At 31.8% G+C, this 12,413-nt stretch overlaps 1 protein-coding gene, 1 long non-coding RNA gene and 1 pseudogene across 3 annotated transcripts; 1 reads left to right on the plus strand and 2 right to left on the minus strand.

The window, feature by feature from the left end:
* Positions 1–283: 283 nt before the first annotated feature.
* Positions 284–2,541, minus strand: LOC123884773 (7-deoxyloganetin glucosyltransferase-like). 2 transcript variants are annotated; one of them, XM_045933984.1, is made up of 2 exons: positions 1,981–2,541; positions 284–1,798 (listed from the first exon to the last, which is right to left on the minus strand). In XM_045933984.1, exons 1-2 carry the CDS (start codon positions 2,483–2,485, stop codon positions 861–863), a joined length of 1,443 nt encoding a protein of 480 aa, XP_045789940.1. In that variant the 5' UTR covers positions 2,486–2,541; the 3' UTR covers positions 284–860. The 2 variants fall into 2 exon arrangements, with proteins under 2 accessions (XP_045789940.1, XP_045789939.1); XM_045933983.1 differs by having other exon boundaries at positions 286–1,798; positions 1,963–2,540.
* A 6,903-nt stretch (positions 2,542–9,444) lies between these two features.
* LOC123883920 lies at positions 9,445–11,712 on the minus strand (annotated as a pseudogene).
* Positions 11,713–11,738: 26 nt separating this feature from the next.
* LOC123883921 lies at positions 11,739–12,124 on the plus strand. Its single transcript, XR_006800561.1, has 2 exons — positions 11,739–11,877; positions 11,915–12,124. It is a non-coding gene; the product is annotated as an uncharacterized LOC123883921 (long non-coding RNA).
* The last annotated feature ends 289 nt before the right edge of the window (positions 12,125–12,413 follow it).

Below are 12,413 nucleotides of genomic sequence, written 5' to 3' on the forward strand. Positions count from 1 at the left end.
GAAATGAAATTTTCTTTAAGCTTAAACAGTATAATTTGTCAAATAAAATTATTGGATCTAACAGTCCCGTAAGTACAACTGAGATGGTAAAAGACTTCGGAGATATTCGATATGCTGAGGCATGGGTTTGAACCCACAAATTCACCACTTCTCAGCACTTAGTGTATGAGTGTTTTTCCATTAGCTCTGTAGTACCAAAAAAAAAAAAAAAGACAAGTGGATTGAACCTCAGTATTGAACCAAATTGAACTAAACCTTATAAATTTGAACCATTTTACCAATTTAATAAATATGGAACCTACCATTATTAGGTTCTTGAATGGAGTTCAGTCACAGATCAATTTGACGAACTTAATCAGAACCGATTTCGTTCTCTAGCTCTCTTCGCGCTCACATATGTATTTGATGGTTTCCCTTAATATGCAAAAAACATATTTAATTAGACTTTGAGGGAGGATGGCATCTAAGGAAACTACATACATAGCTACATTGTTTTTTTACAAATGTGGCAAAGAATGAAGAGTATTACATCCTACCTTGATATTAGAGTGAAATAGTTGAAGGCTTCCTTCGATTTGATTTAATATATACATACATTAAAGACCTTAACACATACCTCCTTCGATTTGATTTAACCTTGAAGAAGGCAGAGGAGGACACGAGACCTGGAGGTGGTTCATACACAGAACCTGAACAAATTTGCAGGAAAATCACTTGAGGATTTTGAAATCTTAAGGAGAATATTATCTATTACCTAGTGACAAAAATCCACAGAAAATTCCATAGGTACTACTACTAACGAAATTTATAGTAGTGTACTACTGTATTTGTACAGTACTGATTTGCAGAAAAAGCGTCACTTAAGTTTGATTTTGTTTTAGCAATACCTCCTTAATCACTTTGTCCAAGTTCATGTATGAACCACCTCCAGGTCTCGTGTCCTCCTCTGCCTTCTTCTTCAACTTATCTATCTTTTGCCTCATCTTCTTTCCTTTCTCTTCCACCATCAATTCATTTACCAGTTTCTCCACCTCCTCTCTCTTCACATTGGTATGAATTTCAATCCCAATCTCCCATTTGTTGCAAATGTATCTGCAGTTTGTTGGTTGATCGGCAAAAAATGGCCAACACAACATTGGCACTCCAGCACATATGCTTTCAATGGTTGAGTTCCATCCACAATGCGTTAAGAATCCGCCAATTGAAGGGTGGTTCAACACTTTCTCTTGTGAACACCAGCCCACAATTAGGCCTCTATTTGAAATTTCATTCACAAACTCAGATGAAAAAACCACCGAGCCACCAATAACAAGATCGGGCCTAATGATCCACAAAAAAGGTTTCTTGCTGTTGGCCAAACCCCAAGCAAATTCTAACAATTTTTCTAGAGACATTACCGTGGTGCTGCCAAAATTTACATAAACGGTAGATCCAGGTTCTTTCGATTCAAGCCATTCAAGACATTTATTGTCTTCTTTCCAAAGATTGGAATCTAATGATGTCAAATGATTATGTGGAGATTGATTTAAAAAAGAAGTAAAAGGGCCAATGGTGTATAGAGAAGGGAACATTGAAATGAGAGCATTCATAACATCACTCTCAAGATCATTAGAAGTATTAAAAACAATAGCTGAGGCCCTGTTGAATCTATCTACTACTTCAATGATAAATTCTATCATCAAATCATTAGGATTTGTTGTCCTTATAAAAGCAAGAAGGTCCTTCAGTCTAAAATTTTGCAAACCTGGAATCCAATCAACTTTAGTGTCCAAATATCCATTTGTTAGATAACTCTCATCTGCATATCATAATTGCAAAAATTAATAGCTTATATATGTTTATTTCAACTAAAAACATCTGATACAATAATATTCACAGTCATGCAATCAGAGAGAGACATCACAACCTTGATATATACACAAATTACTCTTAAGGATAAAAAGTAGGAGCATATATTGTTACCTTTAAGAGGTATGATACCTTTCTCAATAAGTGTACGAAAGTGTAAAGCAGACAAGAAAGAACAAGCACTAGATGGGACAAGGAGAACGATCGGGAGTGCAAATTCTTCAGCAACTTGTATTGTAACTGACATGAAACTATCAGAAACTAAGCAAGTAACCGGAGGTATAAGACCAGATTTGGCAGAGTCATGAAGTCTTGTTAGAAGTTCACGAAAAGGGTAGATGACGTTCTTTCTGATTGATTCACGAAGAGATTGGAAGTCTCGACTAAGATCACCATCACCATCCATTGGAGTTAAACCATCCGGGATAGTCTCAAAGATGAAGTCAGTGAAACCATCAAAGGCTTTTGGGCCCATTGACTTGAGCAAAAGTTTATGATTGTATTCGGTATTTACAAATGTTATGTGAAAGCCTCTAAAGTGAAGTAGTTTTGCTAGTTTTAACATTGGATTAATATGGCCTTGAAGTGGATATGGAGTTAACACTGCATGCGGTTTTCTCTCTGCAAAATTACTCATCTCTGATATTTTTCTTATGCAACGTTAAAGTTGGCGTAGTCCTTTACTTTAATAGAGTGAGAAAGGCCAATATCAGACTATGATATTTAAGTTAACGTCAAACTAAAAAGACAAAGAAAAACAAACCATGATAAAAGAGTCTTTGTATGAGTACGTAACCTTACATATTTGTAAATATTATTTTAGTAAAAAATAATGGACCGGCCAGAGTATATACCGCTGCTTCACAGATCAATGTCTTACTATAAGGGCCAGTTTGAATAAACAAGTTATCTAGAGTTTTTAACACAAGATGTTAATACATCATAAGTTCTTATATATTTAGGATCTATTTGATGAACTTATACATCATAAGTTCATGTGATATAATGTACAAGGAAATTTTCCACAACCTAAACCTCAACACACACAGCACGTGCAACCATGAAATTATTCAAACTAATCTTGAAATTATAATATACTAGGGGTAACCCTATAATATACTAGGGGTAACCCCGTGCGTTGCACGGGTTTGATTAAAATATATAATTAAAATATTTTTATAAATAAAAAATAATAATTGTGATAACTATAATCACATATATTTAAATAATAGATATTATTTTAAAATATGATTATATTTAATATTAGTATATGGGTAAAAAAAAAGTTGTTTAGAAATATTAGATTTTTTATTAATTTATATCGTAGTTTGTTCATATTTTAATGTAATAGATCTCTTATAATATTTCATAAGTTTGAAAGGATGTATCATTTTTTATTTTATTAGTGTAATCATATAAGATTTTAGTTTTCTTTATATGAGTTGCAATTTTATAGTCAAATGTCACTTTGTTTTTTTATTTTTGATGTATCCCTTATTTTATTATTTTCAATAAGAGTTGGAGGCATACCTAATTATACTTGTAGACAATATTGCTTATGAGAAATGTTAAAATAAGTTTTGATTATAGAATATGATTCATATATGGTGGCTTTGACTATTTGTTCCACGTGATCTCATTTTTTGAAAATTATGTCTCAAACAGCGTATTTGCTTACTACATTTTTTGAAAATTATTCCAACTTTATTAGTCCCAATTTTTTAGTCTATTGTTTGGTTCACATTTGTTTTTGGTTTGTTTTTCTTTTTCTTGGTGAGGTTTGTGTCTCTTCAAAATTATTGTTAGTTTTTGTCCCTCTTATTTAATATTTTCTTGAACATTTATTTTATTTTTCTTATTATATTATATAAACTTGAATATTTGTTGTTGTCAACATATAACTTTGGACGAAGATTTTATATATTTGAATTTAGGTTTAGTTATTTGGTTAAGGTAAAGAAAGTCTTATAGATGAATTTAAGATTTAACATGTGTCATTTTCTTATTTGCTTAAAAAAATGTCATCTTATTCTTATAAATATTCCACTATTTTATTTTCAGCCGTAACGTACGTAAACATTCTTTTAGAATATGTGATTAATTTATCCAAAAAGTTATATTATTACGTAAATTAAATTAATAATTTTTGAATTATTGGTGAATTTTAGTTGTGTGTAAATATGTTTAAATATATGTGTGATTATATTTTCTAAATATATGTAAATATATTTTAACATCTACGGTTTTAATAATTTCTAAAATTTATTTTGACAAATGAGCATCACCAATTTTTATTTAATAATTTTTGTCTTTTTTTAGAAATCCAAATAAAAGAGGACAATCCAAATAATTTAGAAATATAAATATGTGTCTCATTTTTAAATATTATATTGTCTACAATGTGTAGGTGATCTACTTGATCTCGATCAAGAGAAATATAGAAACAAAAACAAAGTAGAAATTAAAATAAGTTTTTTTTTTTGTAGTTGACACTCAAGTCATGCGGTTCTTATAATTGTAATACATGCAAGAAGTATATTGATTCAACTTGACTTAGAGGTTGTCCAAATATATAATCTTCATGCATTTATCGTATAACATTTGCCTAATCCTGGATGGTTCAATATGAATATATATGAATTTTAATAGACGGTCCTATTTTAATCTACGCATGTCATCTTATTCTTACAACCATAAAATGAATCGATGAAAAGAATTGTGCTAAATACTTTTTCCTCCCACTTAGAATTGTACTAAAAACTTTCTAAATTGAATTAAAAAAAGACAAAAATTATTAAATAAAAATTGTTGATGCTCATTTGTCAAAATAAATTTTAGAAATTATTAAAACCGTAGATGTTAAAATATATTTACATATATTTAGAAAATATAATCACACATATATTTAAACATATTTACACACAACTAAAATTCACCAATAATTCAAAAATTATTAATTTAATTTACATAATAATATAATTTTTTGGATAAATTAAGTACATATTCTAAAAGATTGTTTACGTTACGGCTGAAAATAAAATAGTGGAATATTTATAAGAATAAGATGACATTTCTTTAAGCAAATAAGAAGATGACACATGTTAAATCTTAAATTCATCTATAAGACTTTCTTTACCTTAACCAAATAACTAAACCTAAATTCAAATATATAAAATCTTCGTCCAAACTTATATATTAACAACAACAAATATTCGAGTTTATATAATATAATAAGAAAAATAAAATAAATGTTCAAGAAAATATTAAATAAGAGGGACAAAAACTAACAATAATTTTGAAGAGACACAAACCTCGCAAAGAAAAAGAAAAACAAACCAAAAACAAAAGGACCAAGCAAAAAAAAATGTGAACCAAACAATAGACTAAAAAATTGGGACTAATAAAGTTGGAATTGTTATGAACAATTTCTAAGCATGAACAATAATATGGAAGAATAGATGAAGGAGAGAAAGAGAAGAGAGAATAGACTATTGTATTGTTCTATTCAAGGTGTGTATTACATTGTAACAAAGGGGTCCTATTTATAGGACACAATTAGGGGACAAGAAAACCTACACAATAATGGACATTCATTACATATTATTCATAACACTCCCCCTTGAATGTCCATGAAGGATATTCTTTCTCTAAAAAAAACCTAGTGAAGGAAAAAGAGTACATCATCATTTGTGTGTGAACTGCCTCATTAAAAACCTTACCAGGAAAACCCAGTGGGACAAAACCACGGTGAAGGGAAAAAGAGTGCAGAACATATTTATATCTCCCCCTCATAAAGACAATTATTATACATGAGATGAAAAATCAAATAATTTTCTGTACTAGCTGCTCCAAAGTTTTACTAAAAGTTGACTCTGTAGAAAAATCTGTCATATCTTCTTTATTATACTCTTCTCTAAATTAGCACTGCGTCTGATATTATCTTCATGTTGAGTTGTTGCAGGAACCATCATTTTGTAATAAAACAACGAATTTCTTGTATGTGTTGAATTACAATCCTCAACAAAAACATCTTCTCAACTTGTTTGATGTAGTGCTAAAATCTTCACATGATTGGATGATATTGTTGTTTCTTTAAAGTATAAATAATTCTATGTTTTGCTTTACTTCAATATTTGGGTTGGATGAATAGGCAAAAATAAAATACTACGAAATTATAGCAAATATATTAGTGAGCTTAATTGAATTAAGATATGGTACTTCAGGACCAATTCAAATTGTTCATCATTTTCTTGAGGCATGACACATCAAATGACATTGCAACCATTTTTAGTATACAACAAATTAGATTTCACTACTAGAAAATTCGCTTTTTGCGACCGATTTAGCGACCGATTTTTATTAAAATCTGTCTCTAAATCTGTTAGCGACCGATTTTGCGACCACCTAAAATCAGTATCAACAACCCTGGTCGCTACTCCATTGTGACCAAACCAGCGACCGATCCTATAGCGACCGAATAGCGACTGATTTTGGAGACCGAAATAGTGACTGAACTTAGAGACCGACTTAGAGACCGAGTTTGCGACGCTTGTTGCGATGCAATATCCGACGCTATAGCAACTAATTTAGTGACTGATACTAGCGACTGATATAGTGACCGATTTGAAAATAATTATTATGTTCGTTGCGACTGATTTTGCGACCGATTTTGCGACGTTGCATATTAAATTTGGTCTCTATTTCAGTCTCTAAGGAGTTTTTTTTTTTAAAAAAATTATTATTATTAAATTTACAATCCCTTGAAACAATTTTTCAAATCTAATTTAAATTATCTCTAAAACAGTATACACAACAAAGAATTAAACATGCACACATGCTCCATAATATTAAACAAGGCTTTAACTAATGCTTTTTTCTTCAAATTCAGTATTACAAAATAAATAAACCTCCTATAGAAAATAAATTAAAGCTTCGGTTCATCAAGGCTTTACATCATGTATGTATCAAACTAGAAGCCTCTAATCTACATGCTCCATGATATACATTATTGGTACCATGACTACATACCTGCACAAAAGTTGAGGCATTCAACAAGTTAATTTTTAATCAACAGTCCGTGAACATGAAATCTAAATTCAACCATGGGTGATATATTCATATAGATAATAAACTCTCTGCAGATTTCTTCATAAGTCATAACATTTGAGACAATGAACTCTCAGCACTCATCCTAGGCCAGCCTATAGCTTAGGATACACAAAGGCTAATTGTACATAAACAACGAAACATGCAAACATTTGCAAAAATTCAGCATCATTATATTTTTCTCTAAATCTATGCAGCTACATATCAAAGTTTTTATGCAGAAATTCAAATGTAATCTGAAGGCTCTGGAGCCTGGCCAGCTGGTATCATTTTTTGTCTCCTATAACACCAATAATCTGCTAACCAGATTAGCACACACACATAAGGTGATAACATCCAAAGTCACATGTAATATATTATTTACACATGCAATAATCCTAACTTTGTGGACAGGGTAGAGCTTCACAAACATGCTATCTTATTGCAGAGAAAATGGAATTCAACTTGAAAGAATTGTAGGATGTATTGTTCAGTTAATTCTAGAACTATCCCCCGTACTCAAAGATGATGCAGGTTATTATAGTTGGGATATTTATAATTATGCGATGTGCATTGTGCAAGTTTCCTTTATTCCATATCGATACAAAGGATTATAAAATGACAAATTGCATAATCTATAACAACAAATTTGAAGGATAAAAAGTTTCCTTTGTGGATAAAAGACTTACCATAATCATAGAGCCACCAAACAAGTTTCAGTCCTTGAAAGTATATAGTCCATGAAAATGCAAATTCTTCTAGATTGTTTGATTTAATTTCCAACAATATCACTAGCAATTATTGACACAAAAAACAGAGCCAAATCATCTTCATATGCACCAGTAGCAATAAAATAAAATAAAATAAACAAAAAAAAAACAACTGTAGGAAGAAAACTGAAAGCGCAAGTATTCCAAAAAATTTATCATGTTTAAAACAAATTTGGACCTTAAATGAGTTTTACAAGTACTTAAGCGTTTAGAATAGTTGGGTCTTGACATGGATCCAGAGCCTCACGCATCATAAATTAGAATACACACGTCAAAAGTAAAAAACTATATATCAAACCATGAAACAAAATCAATGCATGGATTAAATAACATTCATGATGTCGCACACGTAACTGAAACTTAAAGAGTGTGTGAAACAATGTCTGAAATATGAAAGCACCAATGTCTGAAACAAGGAAGTGAGTTAACGGCAAACAATATGCCTTGTATCAGAAAACTAAGGAGTATGCATTGTATTAGAAAGAATCAAAGAAGCAACATGAGTAAAAACCTTAACAAATCAGTAGCTTCATTCAGTTTGATATTAAATTATTACACAGACTAGGAACCACTATGCTTGGCTTTGGCTAAAACAATTTCAACCTAATTACCAAATCTTGCATCTATAAACTTAGGAATCACTCTTTCACACTTCTGAATCTTGTTTTAAAGATCATATGACATGTCTACCGTAAGAGGACAAACCCTTTACCCTTTACTTTCATTCATTCACACCATTTGTGTTAAAAAATATATGGACCCTTGAATTAGGTATTTTTGTTACCCTAAAGATAAGCATAACTTTGATCAACCAAATATCGAATAATTAAAAGCCTTATAGAGTAAAGATAAAAGCAACTACCCACCTTCAACATTGGAAGAAGGTTTAAGCACAAAATCAAACACCAAAATTTTCCCAAAGATCCGAATGTTTGTGAAAAAAAAAACAGCGAAATAGAGAGAGTAAAACGACAGTTCCCAACCCTAATTGTAAGAAAATCTAACAACAACAACAACACCATCTAAAACCCTAAATAAAAAAGGAAGAGTCATTAAATTAGGGATTAAAAATATGATGGTGAGAATGACCTGAGATTTGTTCTTGGCACTGTTATGTTGCTCGCTGTGTGTAAAGCTTCTCGATGTAAGAAGCATCTTAGGAAGGGCCGACATGGTGTGCTAAACCGTTCAATTTGTTTGAAATAGAAGAAGCAGCGAGCGTAGGAGAAACGATGACCACACACTACAAGAAAACAGGCAAGCGACGACCTTTAAAAAAAGCATTAGCGTCGGTTTTGTCCGTCGCTAGTTGACTGGTGCAGCGGTTGGACAAGTGACGCAACATGAGGCGTCGCTACGGCATACAGCGGCGATTCAAGTAAACCGTTGGAATAACCGTCGCATTGACCTTAGCGTCGGTTGTATTGATTGTGCGGCGGTTCCTAACCGTCGCTATATGTACTTTTTTTAAAAAAATTCTGAGCTCCTAGCGTCAGTTATAACCGCCGCTATTCTATTTTTTTTTTTTTTCAACACGAATTTTTTATTTTGTTTCCCAATTTTTTTTTTTTTTTTTTTTTTTTTAACTTCCCACAATTTTTTTAAAACGCTTTATTTTTTGGTTTCCCACAATTTTTAAACTCTTTTTCATATGTTCACCACAGGCAAAGTCATCGATAGTTGATGTAAATAATTAATTTTGTATACAAGCGCTAGTCTAGTAATTGATATACAAGAGAAATCAAGACTGCGAATATGCCCATTGCACTCAAGAATCAACAATTCGATGCATTGTAATAAACTGTAGACAGATTATTTACTTTATACTTGTTACACAACAATCAACCTTACTAGGTCATCCACATTTTTACTCCAAGCAAGGTTACAAACCTGAACATTATGAATTAAACAGTTTAATAAGATACTCTACTGTTTATATATGAATTCTTGACAACAAAGAGGTAAGTAAATAAACCTGGCTTCCAGTGTCAACAGAGTTGTCGTGTTCCAGAAACGAATACACCTATCGGCAGTTCCACCACCAGACACAGGATGGTTGCTTTGGTGAGGTGACCAAGCAATGGCTTTCACAGCAGCAATGTGTTCTGAGTCTCAAAGTTGGTTGTTGTGAATCCTGATTCCATACCAATAGCTGCTCATAACATAACATTGAAGAAGAGGTGAATTTTTCAGTTCACAAAACTAAGCAAAAAGTAGCAAATGTTACAATTTTGTGATTTAATCTTGTTAAGGAAAGAAAGAGTCTCTATTTTTTCAATTCTCACTTTATTTATTTAATAATACACTTTAAGTAGAATTGATAGGGTCTTATGATCTGTGTTACGTGTTACCGTCCTCGAGTTATGACTTACAATCTTTGTACCTTTTGCAGATCCTATGAAGGATATCGAGTTTTACATCATTGGAAAGAAAGACATACCTGATTATCATTACCACCAGAAGCAAGTTCCCTGTCATCACAGGACCATTTCAATCCACATACCTGTTAAAGTTGAAGGATAAAAATCGGCATCAATTTCTCTATTTCAATGTGAGAAAGATAATTGCTATAGCCGTGGATAAATAAAGGGTGGTCTAAACTCAAAAATGGTGTAGTGCTAGTTCAATGTGTATTTGTTTGTTAAATTCTTTTTACCTCAGACTTGTGACCAACAAGCTTGCCAATCAAGTCACTTGAAACTCTCATACTCACTTTATTGTATGAAGCACTCCAAAGATAAACACAAGTGCCCAGTCCCACTGCTAGAATATTTTGTGAAGACCAGTCCACAAGATTCAAGTAAAAGTCATCTTGAAGTGAAGGGGTATCCAGAACCTGCAAAAAACACTTGTTCAATTTTAGCAATCAATATTCATAAATCACTATTAGTTCTCTAAGTACTTTTTTCATTGTATCAAAGACAAACACCGTTAAATGCTTAAACTTGCAAAGGTTTTAGAGCTTGAAAGGTGAACAATGCACAAACAATTTTAATTCTAGAGTTCAAAAAATCAACTTTATTTAAGAAGAACAAAGGACTCAAACTGGTCAACTTTATTTATTTGAAAACTCTATTCGAAGTTGTGCTCATAAGGCTTGCATTGTACTAGCACGACTCGGGTCTAAATCAAAATCACAAAACTAATTTGTAAAATATGATTGTCATGAATGGAAATTGAGGGCATACAAAAAGGGGAATGCAACGGTCATCGAACTAACCTTTGTGTTGGTGAAGTGATCGTGCGGTGGGGATGAGGTGATGCAATGGTGATGGTGAAGAGAGCTTATGCGTTCGGTGACAGAGAATAAGAGAGAACTTCAATTAAATATCTTCAAATCAGGTAATATCAGAACCATCCAGCAAAGTCAAACATGGCCAAAGTCCAATTTCTATCCTCTTTTATCTAAACCCAAGCATAACAGTGGATTCCATCAAATATGTATGTTATAGTTAGAGACCAAAGCCATAAATGAACTCCATTGCTGAACACACATACACAAAAACAATCATATAGAAATTCCATTATTGAATATGTATATCCAATTACATCATGCAAAATGTGAGTTAAGCATACCTGCAATGACAAATAGAACTTCCACAAGTAATATGTTGACCTACCAAACAAAGAAATAACATTTTTTCAATCTTCAGAATATGGTTGAACAATATTTTCAATCTGAGAATTAAACTCAAAGCTACAAACAGATCAAAATAGGAAAGTATATAACCAAATTGGTACATCTAATGAAGTAAAGGTTCATATATCAGTTATCTTGAAAATTAAATAAATATTCACAAGTCATGAAAGCTTTCTTATTATACCCGTCAATGCAATTAAGATTACAAAAAAGATCTATTTAACTTACATATTAATTGCTTTAGTACCATCCAAATATGTATTGTTGTAATAATGTTGTATGGTTTGAATAAGTTCTTGGGTCTGTGCTGCTACCTTCCATTGGCCTCTTCTTTCACAAGATTCAAGGCACTCAAAATTTCAAATGATGCCGCAACATACCCTCACTACAAGAAATTTGAGCTATATCACTACCACTGAAAACCTCCATCCTTTGTTGTGACCTATATTATGCAATACAAGACCTCTTTTAGAAAACTATGGCTATAATTTTTTATAAACATTCTTTATATATACAATAATAAAGTAGAAAAAGGTTACCTGACCAAAAAAAAAAAAAAAAGTAGAAAAAGGTTAGACAATTTTCATAGCTATTCTTATACTAAATTGAGGTTTTGTATCTGTGTTTGTGATAGATACAAAGTATACAAATGAGACATCGCATTTTAAAGCTGAATTATCCAACACGAGAGATCCACACGCACCCTTTAGTTCCTGTAACTCAAAATCCAACACACACCCATGTTAATTCATCCAAAAGGGTACATGACTAAACCAGAAAAGAACAAAAAAAATCATTTTGAAAGTAAAAACCGGAAGAAAAAAAAAACCATATAGGATAGAATTTTGATCTTTAATCAGCAGAGTTCGAAAGAGCTTCAGATTATGAACAGAGAATCTGAGTTAGAAAGAAAAGTAGCAAATAACATCAGCAATTGTTGCATTTACTTACAGTATAACACAATCATAAACTCTACAAGTTTCGTAGTCTCATTTAAATTATCAATACCTCAAAAATTATAGATGCAACCCTCTGAGTTCCATCTCCTCCAATTATATAAACCTGAAATT

This window comes from Trifolium pratense, linkage group LG5 (genome assembly GCF_020283565.1).
Source record: "Trifolium pratense cultivar HEN17-A07 linkage group LG5, ARS_RC_1.1, whole genome shotgun sequence".
Classification (NCBI taxonomy): Eukaryota; Viridiplantae; Streptophyta; class Magnoliopsida; order Fabales; family Fabaceae; genus Trifolium; species Trifolium pratense.